At 46.1% G+C, this 15,445-nt stretch overlaps 1 protein-coding gene and 1 pseudogene across 1 annotated transcript; one reads left to right on the top strand and one right to left on the bottom strand.

The window, feature by feature from the left end:
• Positions 1 to 54: 54 nt before the first annotated feature.
• On the top strand, positions 55 to 2,876 carry INHA (inhibin subunit alpha). Its single transcript, XM_029225553.1, has 2 exons — positions 55 to 514; positions 1,885 to 2,876. The coding sequence occupies exons 1-2, from the start codon at positions 253 to 255 to the stop codon at positions 2,715 to 2,717; spliced, it is 1,095 nt and encodes a 364-aa protein (XP_029081386.1). The 5' UTR covers positions 55 to 252; the 3' UTR covers positions 2,718 to 2,876.
• Positions 2,877 to 8,797: 5,921 nt separating this feature from the next.
• On the bottom strand, positions 8,798 to 9,523 carry LOC114896541 (annotated as a pseudogene).
• Between the last annotated feature and the right edge of the window lie 5,922 nt (positions 9,524 to 15,445).

The raw sequence follows: 15,445 nt of genomic DNA, 5'->3' as shown, positions 1-15,445 counted from the left end.
CACATTCCTGGCGGGAGTGGGAGATAAGGCTCAGGGCCACAGACATCTACGTCAGAGATAGGAGGTCTCAATGCCATGGGCAGGGGCAACTGGACTGCGGGGCGTGGGAAGGGCTGGGGAAGACTGGGGTGAGAAGGGTAGAAGAGGGCGGTGGTGGGATGGGGAGGGCAGAGTGGGGAGGCCCTGCGCAGACCCTGGCAGAAGGGGTACGGGGCAGGGTGTGGGTTCACCGTTGGCAGGGCCAGGTGAGCTATGTGGCCCCAGCTGCTCCTCTTGCTGCTGGCCCCACGGGGTGGGCATGGCTGCCATGGGCCGGAGCTGGACCGGGAACTTGTCCTGGCCAAGGTGAGGGCCCTGTTCCTGGATGCCTTGGGAGCCCCAGCAGTGACTGGGGAAGGTGGGAATCCTGGAGTCAGGCGTCTGCCCCGAAGACATGCTGTGAGGGGCTTCATGCGCAGGGGCTCTGAGCCCGAGGAAGAGGATGTCTCCCAGGCCATCCTTTTCCCGGCTACAGGTAACGAGGGTGGGGAGCTGGCACCTTGACTTTGGTAAACAGTGTGGTACTGCAGGGGCTTGGGAGCCAGGCAGGTCTGCGTTTGAATCCCAGACCTGCGACTCAACTGGCCTTGCAGTAATGCACCAGTTACTGAACCTTCCTGAGCCTCTGTCTCCTCATCTGTAAAAAGGGCAATAATGCCTACCTCTCAGGATTAAGTGAGATGGTGTATCTAGCGTGCATGGTTCACAGGAGGCATTTGGGAGATAGTCGTCTGGGAGGCCAAGGGTCTCTAGGGACAGAGATATCTGGGCATGGGCCCCTTCCTGCCATCTTTCCTTCTATCTTTGCTTTTGTTCCCTGCTCCAAACACTGTTTCTTTAGCCCCAAGTAGCTGAGACTTGAGAAGATATCAGGGATGCAGGAGAAAGATTAGCTGGGAAACTAGTCTACCTTCTCTTGAGTTCTCTCCTCATCTCCCCATGTTGCACTGACTCAACGAGTAAAGCCCTCCTGTGGCTAAACTTTCTTGTAATCTGGCCCGCTTTGCTCTCAGAGAGGATCCCTTGCCTCCCTGCACTTCGGGCCCCGTGCAGCACAGTGAGTGTGGCTTTGGGATCAGGCAGAATCCCAGCCTGGCTACTTAGTAGTTAAATGACAGTTCATCTTTCTAACCCTCAGTTTTCTTATCTGCAAAATGGATCAATTGTGAGGTTTATATTGAGATAACCCACATAACAGTACAGCCCCAGCTGCCAGTTTTTCAGCTCATGCTGGTTCATGATCGTTTGGTGCCATCTACATACCTGTCAGGGTAAGGATGCCAACTGCACTTTCTTAGAAAGCACTGTCCTCATTCTGAGTTACATCCTTTCTCCTCCCCCCTCCTCCTTCTCCTCCTTCTTCTTGGTGTTAACCTGCCTTTTTAAGGTGGAATTATTTTAAAGACTTTCTCATGCAATATTTCTGACACATAAAAATACATAAAGAGTAATATAACGAGTGCTTGTGTACACAGCATTCAAGGTACCATTTCATAGTATCACATGAACAAAAATTTAAATATAACTATCAATTCTAGGCGTTGGTGAGGCGAGAAAGTGCAGGCCCTCTTACACGTCGCTGATGGGAATATTAATTGGTAAAACCACTTCAGAGAGAAGTTGACAACGTCTGGTATTTTTGTAGTCCTTTAATGATGAAATAACAAACAGGGAGCCTCTGTCAGTCCCCCCCCCCCCCAGACTGAGGAGAGTCCCGCTCTGGCAAAGCACTCAGTAGGGCGCTTGGCAAGCTTATGAGTGGCAGCCACATCCCTCCTGCTGAGGAGGAGGGTCCCGGGTTCTGCCAGTCAGGGCTGCTCTCTCCCTTCCCTCTGCCTCCTACAGGTGCCAGCCTCGGGGACGAGCCAGCTGCCGGAGAGCTGGCCCAGGAGGCCAAGGAGGGCCTCTTTACATATGTGTTCCGGCCATCCCAGCACACACGCAGCCGCCAGGTGACGTCGGCCCAGCTGTGGTTCCACACGGGACTGGACAGGCTGGAGACAGCAGCCGCCAATAGCTCTGGGCCCCTGCTAGGCCTCCTGGCACTGTCATCCGGGGGTCCCACGGCTGTGCCCATGTCACTGGGCCAGGCACCCCCTCGCTGGGCTGTACTGCACCTGGCCGCCTCTGCCTTCCCTCTGCTGACCCATCCCGTCCTGGCGCTCCTCCTGCACTGTCCTCTCTGTTCCTGCTCAGCGCGGCCCGAGGCCACCCCCTTCCTGGTGGCCCACACTCGGGCCAGGCCTCCCAGCGGAGGGGAGAGAGCCCGCCGCTCCACGCCCCCGCTGCCCTGGCCTTGGTCTCCCGCCGCGCTGCGCCTGCTGCAGAGGCCTCCGGAGGAACCCGCCGCGCATGCCGACTGCCACAGAGCGGCCCTCAACATCTCCTTCCAGGAGCTGGGCTGGGAACGGTGGATCGTGCACCCTCCCAGTTTCATCTTCCACTATTGTCATGGGGGCTGTGGGCTGTCCACCCCGCCGGACCTGTCCCTGCCAGTCCCCGGGGCACCCCCTACCCCTGTCCAGCCCCTCTCTTTGGTGCCAGGGGCCCAGCCCTGCTGCGCTGCTCTCCCAGGGACCATGAGGCCCCTACGTGTCCGCACCACCTCGGATGGAGGTTACTCCTTTAAGTATGAGATGGTGCCCAACCTGCTCACGCAGCACTGTGCTTGCATCTAAGGGAGATCTGCTGGTGGCCGAGTCCCCACCATTACCAGCCTGGAGGAAGGGCAGGGTTCCCACCTCCCCGCTCCTTCCACCTCTCTGCCTGGAGGCTCCCCTCCCTATCCCGTCCCTGTCCCACGGGTAACGTGACAATAAACAGCATAGTGCATATGACTCGGTGTGTATTCTTAGGCTTCTCTGACACGTTGTGTGTGTCGGGGTGAGGTCTGGGCCCCGGGAGCATGGGATTGTGGGATCTCAGGTCACTCAGCCTCACTTGACCTCAGAGATGTGGGGTTTACCAGCTGTAATTGGATGTGTATCTGGTAGGAAGCTACAATGCTTGGGGATGACAAAAAGGTGCTTCCCAGCTCAGGACAGCCACTCTGGAGCCAGAACTGGCCATCATACAAGCTGGGCCTGATGTGTTGGTTGGGTGGCCTGCTGTGCACACCTCATAGTGCCTACGCCCAAGTGGCCTAACCGCCCCCTCCTTGCCACACTCTGCCCTAGCTGATGGACGCCTAGCTCGAGGTCAGGTGATTTATAGATGTGCCCTGTGTATCTTTACATAATCCCTTAACTCAGCCCTTAACGTCAGACGGTGGAAAGGCAGAGAAACCATTTGCTCTTGTGTGAACTTGTGCCACACTGAGAGCCCAGAGTGCACAGAGTCCTTTTCTTTTCTTTTCACGTTGCATCTCCTATCAGTCCATTCTGCCCCACCTTGACTGGGCCCCGCTTCCCTGGCCTTCCTGCTTTCTCTCTCCTCCTTCTCCCCTTGGTCTTAGTATCCTCCTGCTCTGCCCTAGGTCCTGGCTCTCAGCCAGTAGGTCCCATCCAGTCTCCCTTTAAGGTGTGTGTGTGTGTGTGTGTGTGTGTGTGTGTGTGTAGGGGCGGGTTGGGGATGTTCGGGTCCCTCAGATCGAAACTCTAGAGCACTTTCTGATGTTGCCTGCACAACTGCAATGTGTAGTTATGCTAACATGAGACTCCCTCCTACTAATCCAGATCCGCGGGGTGTGGAACGGGCCGGTAAGTTCCTGTCCCAGGAAGGGGTGTGGAGGGGGGAGAATCCCAGCCTGTCACCTTAGGCTAATGCCTTCTCGATACTTGAGCTGAGCTGGGTGAGCTATTGTTCCTCACAGCACCAGAGCCCCCAGGGCAGCCCACTCCGACTGCATGAGGCCCGGTCTCAGTTGATGCTGCTGCTAGGGAGTTGGGAACCCGCCTGTTCACAGGCCTGGGTCTCTTCCAGCACCTTCATCGACACCCAGCATTGCAACTGGTATGCTCAGGGCCCCTGGGCTCCCCACTCAGGCGGGGGACTGGGGAGAGGGCTGGTTGGGCTGGGCCAGTGGTGGGAATGGGAGATTTTCCTCAAGGCCGTCTAAGCACCGCTCTCTCCCTGTCTGGCTTCCCTTGCCTGGTCACCCCTGCCCTGAGCGAGGCTTGTCCCTGAGATCTTCAATCCTCTTCCTAGCCTTAGGATGCTCCCTCTTCCTGCTGGGGCCATCTAGGACCCTGTGATGTCCAGACTTTCCCTGTGCCAGGGATGTGGATGTCATCTGAGGGCTGGGGACACTCTACCTAGGGCCACAGGGTTCTCTACTAGGCCAGTTAGCAGATGGGTGTTGCTAGGGAAGTATTTTCACATATCTGATACAGAGTGAGAGAAATGAGTGCCACATAGTAACTTTCACAAAGCCAAAGGTATTCTTTCTAAAGGGCTGCCCTGTATTCTAAAATTATCCTTCCTGTGTGTCAATATGTTATTTCTTTTATGATATCATAGTGATGGTAGATGGTAGGGGTTTGGTTTGTTTGTTTGTTTTTAAGTTTTTACTTAACAAAATTAAAACTTGGCAATTCTAATTTGGATCCTAAGATTTTTCTTTGTAATTTCGCTGCTGAAATCTGTGAAATCTCTAAATCTGTGAAATCCTAAAGTCTGGGAGTCACTGGTATGGGCCACCCTTCCAGGGTCTCTAAGGCCTTTGATTCCACTAACTTAGCAAGTCAGGAAGAAATGTCCACCCCTCCCTAAGAGGGGCCAACAGTGGCTAAGAAAATCTGTCTTCACTCCTGGCCATGAGACTAAAAGCGGTAGACTTCAGAGATTTTCCCTGTTCCCCGTGGTAATCATTAGAGACATTTTGAATAATCTTCACTCAGAGACAAATTGAACAGAAAATTCAACTCAAACTGGCTTAGACCAAAGAAAAATAGAATTAAAAAAATCACTGGCTTATGACAAGTCCACAAGCATAGCTGGCTAAGGTATGGCTTGATTCTGGGGTCAAAAGACACTACTGTACCAGGATCCAGCTATAGGCTCTACATCCCCTGAGTGGGCTCCATCCCAGGTGCAAGGCAGCCTGGGCAGTTCCAGGCTCTCATCATCACACCACTTGGTCTAGCAGGAGGGAGTTTGCTTATAGAAGTCCCAGATTGGGTCCTGGTGGCCTGACTGTCCTGATTAGGGTCATGTGCTCCTCCAGGAAAGGTGGCTGAGGGAACAGAATGAGTTAATGACTTAGATCATGTGTCCTACCCCTGCAGTCCAGAGCCTAAAGCACAAGATGGAGTTATCACCTGCTTCCCCAAAGTAGAGTGCAGTTACCACACAAAGGTGGGATAGATGCTGAAAGAAAAGTACCGCTGGTTCCTCCTCCTAATTATGTCTCAAATCAAGCCCTTTCTCTCTCTCTCTACATAGACACTATTTTGCCATTTAAAGGGAACTTTTTTTTTTAATTGAAGTATAATTGATTTATAAAAATTGTGTTAGTTCCAGGTGTACAGCAAAGTGATTCAGTTATATACATATTTTTTCAGATTATTTTCCATTATAGGTTATTACAAGGTATTGAATATAGTTCCCTGTGTTATACAGTAAATCCCTGCAGCCTATCTAATTTATGTATAGCAATTTGTATCTGTTAATCCCATACTCCTAATTTATCCCTCTCCCCCACCCCCTTTCCCCTTTGGTAACCATAAGTTTGTTTTCTATGTCTGTGAGTCTGTTTCTGCTTTGTATATAGATTAATTTGTATTACTTTTTAGATTCTACATATAAATGACATCATATAATATTTGCCTTTCTCTGACTTACTTCACTTAGTATGATATTCTCTAGGTCCATCCATGTTGCTGCAAATGGCAATATTTCATCCTTTTTTATGACTAATATTCCATTATATATATAATATTCATATATATATATATACACACATGTATATGTGTATATATATATATATATATACACAACACTACATCTTAAAGCAATCACCTGTTGATGGGCATTTGGGTTGTTCCCATGTCTTGGCTACTGTAAATAGAGCTGCTATGAACACCGGGTACATGCATCTTTTTGAATTAGAGTTTTTGTCTTTTCTGGATATATGCCCAGGAGTGGGATTGCTGGATCATATGGTAGCTCTATTTTTAGTTTTTTAAGGAACCTCCATAGTGTTTTCCATAGTGGCTGCACCAATTTACATTCTAAAGGGCGATTCTTGATTGAGCAATTCAGCAGCCTCCTTAAGCAGTCTCTAAGCAGTCACTCCCTACCTCTCCAGTCCATGTCACACCTGGTGCAGAGAGGATAACTTCTTTGGTGATTTTGTCCCTTAGGTGATGAAAAGCTTGTCTACCCAAAGTTCAACTTGCTTTGCGTGGTATAACAGCCCTTTACAATAGACCCTACACCTATCCTTGCAGACTTGGAGTGATACAGTCATGAGCTAAAGGATGCCAGAAGCCTCTACAGGTTGGAAGAAGCAAGGAACAGATTCTCTCCTGCAGTCTCCAGAAGGAGCCTGTGATTTGTTACTTTACATGGCAAAGGGGACTTTGCAGATGTGATTAAGGTTACTACAGACCTTAAGGTGGGGGGAGATAATTGTGGATTATCCAGTGAGCCCAATCTAATCCCATGAGCCCTTAAAGACAGAGAATATTTCCTGGCTGCTGTCAGAGAGTTGTGATGATAGGGAAGAGTCAGAGAGATGCAATGTTGCTAGCTTTGAAGATGGAGGAAGGGGGCCAAAAGCCAAGGAATACAAGCAGCCTCTAGAAGCTGGAAAGGCAAGGAAATGATTCTCCCTCAGAGCCTCTTGAAAGGAATGCTGTCCTGCCATCACCTTGATTTTAGCCCAGCGAGACCCATACCAGACTTCTACATAATCGTAAGATCATTAATCTGTGTTCTTTTAAGCCACTAAATTTGTAGTGCTCTGTTACGGCAGTAACAGAAAACTAACCAGAAACAGTGACCAAAGATGAGGTGGTGTCTGGGAAGAAGAAAACCCTTTTCTATCATTCCTGATGTAGTCTGCCTCATCCAGGAAATACTTGGCTTCAGTACAATTCAGAATATTTATGCTGGTCATTCTTTGGATCCAGTATGTTTGACAAAAAATACATTCCTGAATTTCTACACTAGTTTTGTCTTGGAGTAGAATATATTCTGGGTTGAGCAGTTGGAATAGTGTTAACATAGGGTGTCCCCTAGAAAAATGTGTTGAATGAAAAAATGAATGTGATCAAGACAGGCTCTGAAAGGGATTGTAATCATTTGAATTTTTTTTTTTTTTGCGGTACGCTGGCCTCTCACTGTTGTGGCCTCTCCCATTAAGGAGCACAGGCTCCGGACGCGCAGGCTCAGCGGCCATGGCCCGTGGGCCCAGCCGCTCTGCGGCATGTGGGATCCTCCTGGACCGGGGCATGAACCCGTGTCCCCCGCATCGGCAGGCGGACTCTCAACCACAGCGCCACCAGGGAAGCCCCTCATTTGATTTTAAAGTGCTGTTTAACACATATTCCCAAGGATTGCTGACCTTAATGTCTTTTTGTTTCTAGTTTATGATGGTCATAGCTCTATAGGTAACAATGCCAAGCTGTATTTTTTTTTTTTTTTTTTTTTTGTGGTACGCGGGCCTCTCACTGTTGTGGCCTCTCCCTTTGCGAAGCACAGGCTCGGGACGTGCAGGCTCAGCGGCCATGGCTCACGGGCCTAGCCACTCCGCGGCATGTGGGATCCTCCCAGACCGGGGCACGAACCCATGTCCCCTGCATTGGCAGGCGGACTCTCAACCACTGTGCCACCAGGGAAGCCCCAAGCTGTATTTTTTTGATACTAGTGATATAGCTAAATCAATAAGTCAAAAAATGCATAAAATCTTAATAGGAGAAATAATTATTGAATCATCAAGCTAGTTCAAAATAAGAATACAAATACTTTTCAGTATATATCAAAAAAAACCTTATTTGACAAAAAAAAATGTTTCTTAATGGCTGTTGGTCAAGGCAGCATCGAGAAACTTGAATGCAAATTCTACCAAATGATTTATCAAAAAGGGGTTTTGTTCTTTTTTTTTTTTTCCTGCAAACAAATGTGGTTACATTAACACTGAGCACATAACAAACTGGTTTGCCTGGATGTTTAAACGTTATCAACATAAAACTAAAACATATTTATCTCAAGATCTATTCCTAGTCCAAATGTATCTATACTAAGGCTGGAAGACAGAATAAGTATAAAACCAAAATGTATCTGTAAAGTAATAAAAATAATTTGATTGTTTTTATGCTGGAAGTATGTTTCTTGTTAATACAGCACATCATCTTTCTGATCTGCTACTGCTTGGATATTCTTAAGAATATCTGTTTCAGGCCCTCATCAGTGAGCTCTATGGAAATGAAGTCCAAGAATAAAGTCAAGAGTTGCAAGTTCAGGATGGGACTGTACAATAAAGTCCGGAACATCCGGGATCCTGTGTGTAATGTATTGAATGACTCTCATTGGCTAACCTGATTGGAATTTTTGTGATTGGCACGGAATCGTCAACAGGAACAACTGCATTAAGTACTGACTTCTCTTCTGGGGAGGAAGGTGTATTGACTATTTCAGGTGTAAGGCTTCCAAGTTTTTGTTTTCTCTGCTAAACCTTATTTGAACCTTATTCTAGGTTGTATGTATTCTTGATCTTGATGATCCTCCATATCCAAATTCACTTGGCCATTCTGAACCAGTTGCAGAAGCACCAGAGGAATTTCTTTTGCAATCTTCTGCCAGCAATAATGCCACTTTAAAGGATTTCTAATATTAGTTGCTGAATTTCAGGTATACATGCAAAGAGAGTCACCCTTCCCTTAACAGACTCAAGAAACTGAGCATTTGTTGGGTTTGTTGTAAGGTCTCAATTCTCCATCATCTAAACGGAAACTGTTGCTTCACAGTTTAAGCAGAATCTGATATCTTGAAGCTGATTTTCTCCACTGATGCATTCAGATCGCTTACAAAAGGAATGACCCAATCTGTATCCTCCACCTGTAGATGACTTAGATTTGTCATCACCTGAAGCTCTTGAGGCTTAATTCAGAGGGACAGTCCCATTTTCCCTTGCCTCTTTGAAAAGTTCATTCACAATTTTCCCAGTAGAAGGTCAAATTATATGTAATCCACTGTACCCATGTTCACCTGAATAGAACCTTACTATGCAATGATGTGGTGGTCAGAACCTTAAACAAGTGAACATCTCCCCAATAGTGGGAAAACATTTGGGGTGGCATTTGTGGGCTTTTAAAGGCTGTAATTTTAGGTCTATCAGATTAGGAAGATTTGCATTTCACTTCATACAGTTCTGCTAAGGCCAATTTATTTCTTGATGCATCATCTCTTTGATTGTTTTCAGGTTTTTTTTTTTGCAAGCTCTTCATATTCTTATTAAATTCTGCAAATCCTGTGCTTTTGGGGGCCACAGCCCTGAAGACCTCCTCTCCCGACTCTGCAGGCTAGGTGCTGCCTTGGCCATTTTCCACCAGCTCCCTGGCTTCTTACCCTTTTAATGTTTCTCTCCATCCCCTCTCCCCCATTTTGTCCTACTCTTTAGTGTGAACAAATTTACTAAAGTCTTTGCTCACCATTGCTTTTAGCCTCTCACTTTTTTTTTTACGGTACACGGGCCTCTCACTGTTGTGGCCTCTCCCATTAAGGAGCACAGGCTCCGGACATGCAGGCTCAGCGGCCATGGCTCACGGGCCCAGCCGCTCCACAGCATGTGGGATCTTCCTGGACCAGGGCACAAACCCGTGTCCCCTGCATCGGCAGGCGGACTTTCAACCACTGTGCCACCAGGGAAGCCCTCACTTCTTTTTCTTGGGCTCCTTTTTCTTGGTACTGATCTATCCTCTTTTATTATTTATTTCAGAGCAAGTCTGTAGGTGATAAACTTTCTGAGTCCCCCACTACAGAAAAAGTCTTTTTATTTTTGCACTTGAATGATGGTTGGGCTGTGTATGTAATTCTAGAGTCAAAGTAATTTTTCCTCTGAATTTTGAAAAATTCTCTCCCTTTGCTTCTTGTATCCTGTTTTTCAATGAGACTATATGATTCTCATACCTTTGTAGTTCATTTTTTTTCCCCCTCATTGGAAGTTTTCAAGATTTCCTTCTTACCGTGGCATCTGAAATTGCCTCACACTAGATCTCATGTTAGTTTGGAAAAGGATCCTAACTGGCATTCGGTGGGGCCCTTTCAAACTGAAGATTCTTGCTTTTCTTCAATTCTAGGATATTTTGTTCTTTATTTGACTATAACTTCCTCTCATATTCTTTCTATTTTCTTCTTCAGAACTTTATTATTAGCTGATACTGAAAGTGTTAGATCGATCCTCTGTGTATCTTAGCTTTTAAAAAAATAAAATACTTTGCATATTTGGTGTTGTGCTATGTGATAGAAAAACATATTTAGTCAGTCCTCCGGGTCACACATGTACCCTTTAGCTGTGCTTATTCTGATCATTCTTTTGAGGATTTTGTTGCTTCAGAATCATGTTCAATTTTTCAGTTGATTTAAAACAATCAGTGTGATATCCTTTTCCACTCAAGAATGCTACAACTATTCTAAAGTCTTGGTCTTGCTCTGTGATCTATTTCACTGCATGAAAGCTCCTCTATGCACTGATATCTCTTTTAAGATGTTGACTTTCTCCCAATGTTTGGTAATTATTGGTTGGAAGCTCATCCTTTACCACAGATTCCAGTCTGATTGTTTGTACAATCCTTGGCAAAAGGGGTATGAGATAATGTCATGGTGTACATCAAAACCTTGTCAGTTACTGTTGGCAGGGGCATATGCTGTGAGGTAGGGTGTTCTGGCAGCTCATCTTCTGCAAATGGGTGCTCCCTTTACCTCCTACGTGTCACCAGTCACCAGGAACACTGTCCTTTCTCTCCATCTAATGATCTTATATCCACTGCTCCTACCTGAAGGCAGATAATCCTGCTGGAATTTCTTGGCCCCAGGAGACAAGAAGGGGGAGCGTGTGTGGAATGGCTGACGTGCTGTGGCATGCTGAAAAATCAGTGCGCTGTGGATGGCTCCTGAGCCCAGGACCTCTCAGGATCCGCCCTCTCTGGGCACAGAGCGCTCTTGCGGCTCCTACGGCACTCTGCTGCTATGCACATTTTGAGCTGTGGTTTTCTTCTCTGACCAACTTGCACCTGCCATCCTTCTTTCAGGGATTCCTCATGATTTCTGGGCCACCACGGGCTCTCCTTGCTGTCCAGGATGATTATGAATTTAGTTACTTATTGTTATATGTTTTCTGTTATTTCTAACCACTTGGGATGGGAGGTAGAGGCTGCAGCATGTATTCCGCTTGCAGTTTTGGACAGGAACCATCTCCCATAGTACTGTCTCTACCATAACATGCATCATGTTTGTGATAGACAGCATAACGGCCCCTTCCCCCAAAGATGTCTATGTCCTAATCCCCAGAATCTGGGCAAATATTGTACCTACACTCTAAATTTACACAATGTTATATGTCAAATTTATTTAGTTAAAAATGTTATGTTATATGGCAAGGGAGAATTGAGATTGTGGATGGAATTAAAGTTGTTAATCAACTGACCTGAGAATAGGATGGTTACCTCGGATTATCCAGGTGGGCCCAGTGTAATCACAAGGGTCCTTAAATGGGGAAGATGGTGGCAGAGTCAGTGTCAGAGTGATGTGATGTCAGAAAGACTCAATCAGTCACTACCGGCTGTGAAGATGGAAGGGGGCCATGAACCCGGGAAGCAGGCAGCCTCTTGAAGCTGGAAAAGACAAGAAAACAGATTCTCCCCTGGAGCCTCCTGAAAGTAACAAAGCCCCGCCGACACCTTAATTTTTAGCCCAGTGAGATCTAGTTTGGACTTCTGATCTTCAGAACTATAAGATAATAAATACGTGTTGTTTCAAGCAACTGTTTGGTGTAATTTGTTACAGCGGCAATAGGAAGCGAATACAATGCTGAGATGTGATTACAGGAGTCTCTCTTCCACCACACTGCCAGCTCTTGAGAACAAGAGCCATACTGTTGTCGCCGGTGTTTACCCGGAATCCAGCACAGGATCTCGCACATAGTCAGTACTCAGTAAACATTGGTTGAACGAATGAAAGAATGAAAGACTGCTCTGAATTTGAGGTTCTACAGAGGCTCTGAGATTCCCAAGCAGGCTCTGCCTTTCCCCTTCCCCTGGTCCTGGAGACCCTAATCCCTCTGATCTTGCTTGTCTGCAGGTTTTATTGCTATTCCATTTGCAGCTTCTTCCCTTGCTGTGGACCATTTCTCTCATCTCTTCAGCCCTGCGTGTAGGCAGAATTGAGATGGAAGACACTTGGCACATAAGTACCTCACTTTACCAACAGGCCTTCCCTGGGTTATGCCTGAAACAGTGACTTTTTCTTCCTCTCCCAGACTCTGCCTGCTTTCTTCTCTTCTCCATAGCTGCCTCCATTCACATTTCCAATCAGGCTTTTGCTGTTTTCCCACCAGCTGGAATGGGGAATGTAGTTTTCATCTCATCTTTTCCTTTCTGTGTTCTGAATTAAGCACAAGGCCGATCTTTCTTATAGCCCTTCTTAACCCCCTTCTCAGATGATTCCATGGGTTTCCAGGCTAGGTAATGAAAAGAATTAAAGGCACCCTCAGGTGACCTCAGGTCTTCTATAAAGCCTCTCAGGGAATCCCTCAATGTATTTTGTGCAGAACTGCAAATTCCTCTTGGGCTGGGTGACCATGGCTGCTGTTGGGTCACTGAAATATTGTTATTTTGTGGCTTTTCAGCCAGCCATTCTCAGGCTCTGGCTTCTCTGATTTCGCATTGAGCTTGGCTTCTGCCTCTCCAGCTTTCCCTCTGAGCGCCTCACATTCAGTCTCTCCTGGAACCAGGCAGGATGCTTGGTCACGGTCCAAAGCAGAGTTCTCATGCCAGATCTCCTCCAGTACTGCTTATTTGTCCCATATGTTTGATTTTGGTGACTCGATCAATGCCTGCACCAGTCTTTTGTGGCTCAGTCTGGCAGCAGAGCCAAGAGACATGGTATGTGGTTACTAACATAGAAAGAACTGCCTCCGACCACTCAGTCCTGGGGCTGAGGGGGCCAGGCGCACAGACAAACTAGTGCAAGCTCTTTTACCAAAATCTATTTTTGGAGGTGATATGCACCTCTTCATTCCTTTCCATTGTGCCCCCCTCCCCTGCTGCCTTCCTGATCCATGAAGATACCTAGTTGAGGAAACAAAGAAATCATGCAATTTCACCCTCCCTACCCACAATGCAATTTCAAGTGTGAAATTTTCATTATGGAGGAATCCTTAGGTTTCGGTTATCCGATCTGCTGCAGGAGTCTGTAGCACCAGAGTGGTGAGGTCCAGATCAGAGACAGTGGCTCATGTCCTAAAGGTGAACTTCTGTTCCCCCGTGGGCAACAGTCCAGGGGATTGCCTGCTCCAAGGCAGCAGACACAAGCAAGCTTTGGACCGGGATGCTGAAGTTTGTATCCTCCGGTAGCTGACTTTGTCATTCTTGTATGAAGATACCCTCTCTTTCCTTCTCTCCATTCCTGCTGCCTAAGTTATAACCAGCACACCTTCCCTTACCCCTTTGGTAACAAGCATTTTGCAGATGCTACCCCAGGGAACTTAGGGGTGGCAGGGAAGCTACCAGTGGCAGCCGCTTACAACTCACTTTCCTCCTCACACAATAACGTGGGGCTGAAACCTGATGCACGTTTCTGATTTTAGGTGGAGTGTTATTCCTGTGGAATAAAACTCAGAAGAGTGTTTGTCAATTAAGAGCATGATGTCATGACATTTCTTTGAGGAACATAATTTCATTCATGGTAACATGAAATTATGCAGTAGCAAGCCCTGTATATTATATTACTTTCTAAGGATAATTTTTTTTGAAATGGCATTGCATGTCTTTTTAATAAAGATAATAATTCTTTAAGAGGTGAATTTGAAATTCGAACTTTAAAGAGTCCTTTGATTTAATTTTTAAAATAATGTTTAGCTCTTTAATCCTCCTGGAATTTAATGTGTGTGGTGTAAGGGAAGGAACTTAGTGTTTTTCAGATGGACAGCTAGTTGTCCCAAAACTATTGAACAACTCACTTTTTTTTTATACCATTAAAATCAATTTTATCATGGATAGTAAAAAAAAAAATCCCCATGTAATCTTGGTTGTTTCTGTCAATATTTGTCCATCTCTTTGTCAGTATCATGCTGCTTTGGTTACTGTGGCTTTATAGGACATTTTGTTATCTGGTAGGGCAAGTCCCCTCTAAGTGCCTCTTATTCTTTTTTTCCCTCAAAGTTTCTTGGCAGTGCTCATATGTTTAGTCTTCCAGAGGAATTTAAGAATCAACTTGTCAAGTTCCAAAATCTTCCCACTGAAATTCTGATGGAAATTGCATTAAATTGACATCATTATAATACTGAATCTTCTCATCAGGAACATGTTATCTTTCAATTACTTAGGTCATTTCTAATGTCCTTAAAGTTCTCCAGTTTTCTCCATATATATATGGCATATTTCTCAAAATGTTCTAGGTTCTCTCTTTTTCTGTTATGGTGAACGGATAATTTTTTTCCCTTTCAGACTTTAAGTTTTTGCAAAGGTTTTGTTTTAGTCCAGGTCCTTATGGTAGCACTTTACAAAAATACACTCAAACTAACTTAGGGAAGAAAAAAGGGGTGGGGTGGGGAGAATTCTTTGGAAGGTGGCCAAGGCCCACCCTGCAGGCCAAGGGCAGAAAGGGGAGTGGGCCTCACACAGGGCTGGAGAAAAGAACTGCTTGGTCTCTTCTTGTTGCTTCTCTCAGGAGATGGTTTCCTCTTCCTCTGTAGTTCAGCTTTCTTTGCTGCTTTTTGTCCCCCTTTTACATTCAAGGGGATGCAGAACAAATATGGCTATAGGAGCTACCCACATGAATGGTGAAAAACGATGTGGGCTGGAGAGGCACCTCTGAAATTGATTTCAAGGCACTACAATGTCAGAAACATCAAAAGAATCTGTCTCTTCTTGTCTAAAAAGGATAGAATTAGCAGTAACAGTATGAGAGAACCCGCCCTCCCGGGTTCCAGGCAATTGCTAAACAGGGACTGACAATCATCACCCTTATGGGATTAATAATTCAACAAAAATATACTGAAACCTACTGTAGAACACAGGGAACTCAATGCTCTGTGGTGACCTAAATGAGAAGGAAATCCAAAAAAGAGGGGATATATGTACAGGTATAGCTGGCTCACTTTGCTGTTCAGGGTAAACTAACACAATATTGTAAAGCAACTATATTCCAATAAAAAAAAAATATATATATATATCGAGGTCCTACTTTTACTTCATATTTGTATACTGCTTCACTGATCATGACGTGCTTCCTCGTAGTCCCTTTC

The sequence above is a fragment of the Monodon monoceros genome, unplaced genomic scaffold (assembly GCF_005190385.1).
Source record: "Monodon monoceros isolate NGI ecotype Baffin Bay Population unplaced genomic scaffold, NGI_Narwhal_1 Super_Scaffold_16, whole genome shotgun sequence".
NCBI classification, from domain to species: domain Eukaryota; kingdom Metazoa; phylum Chordata; class Mammalia; order Artiodactyla; family Monodontidae; genus Monodon; species Monodon monoceros.
The sequence above is the reverse complement of the archived record's forward strand: the minus strand, read 5'-3'. Positions and strand labels throughout refer to the sequence as shown.

Excerpts from the sequence above, each read along its gene's own strand:
- INHA (XM_029225553.1), top strand. The coding sequence starts at position 253 with ATGTGGCCCCAGCTGCTCCTCTTGCTGCTGGCCCCACGGGGTGGGCAT. Across the intron at positions 515-1,884 it reads CATCCTTTTCCCGGCTACAG|GTGCCAGCCTCGGGGACGAG; the intron begins GTAACGAGGGTG and ends TGCCTCCTACAG.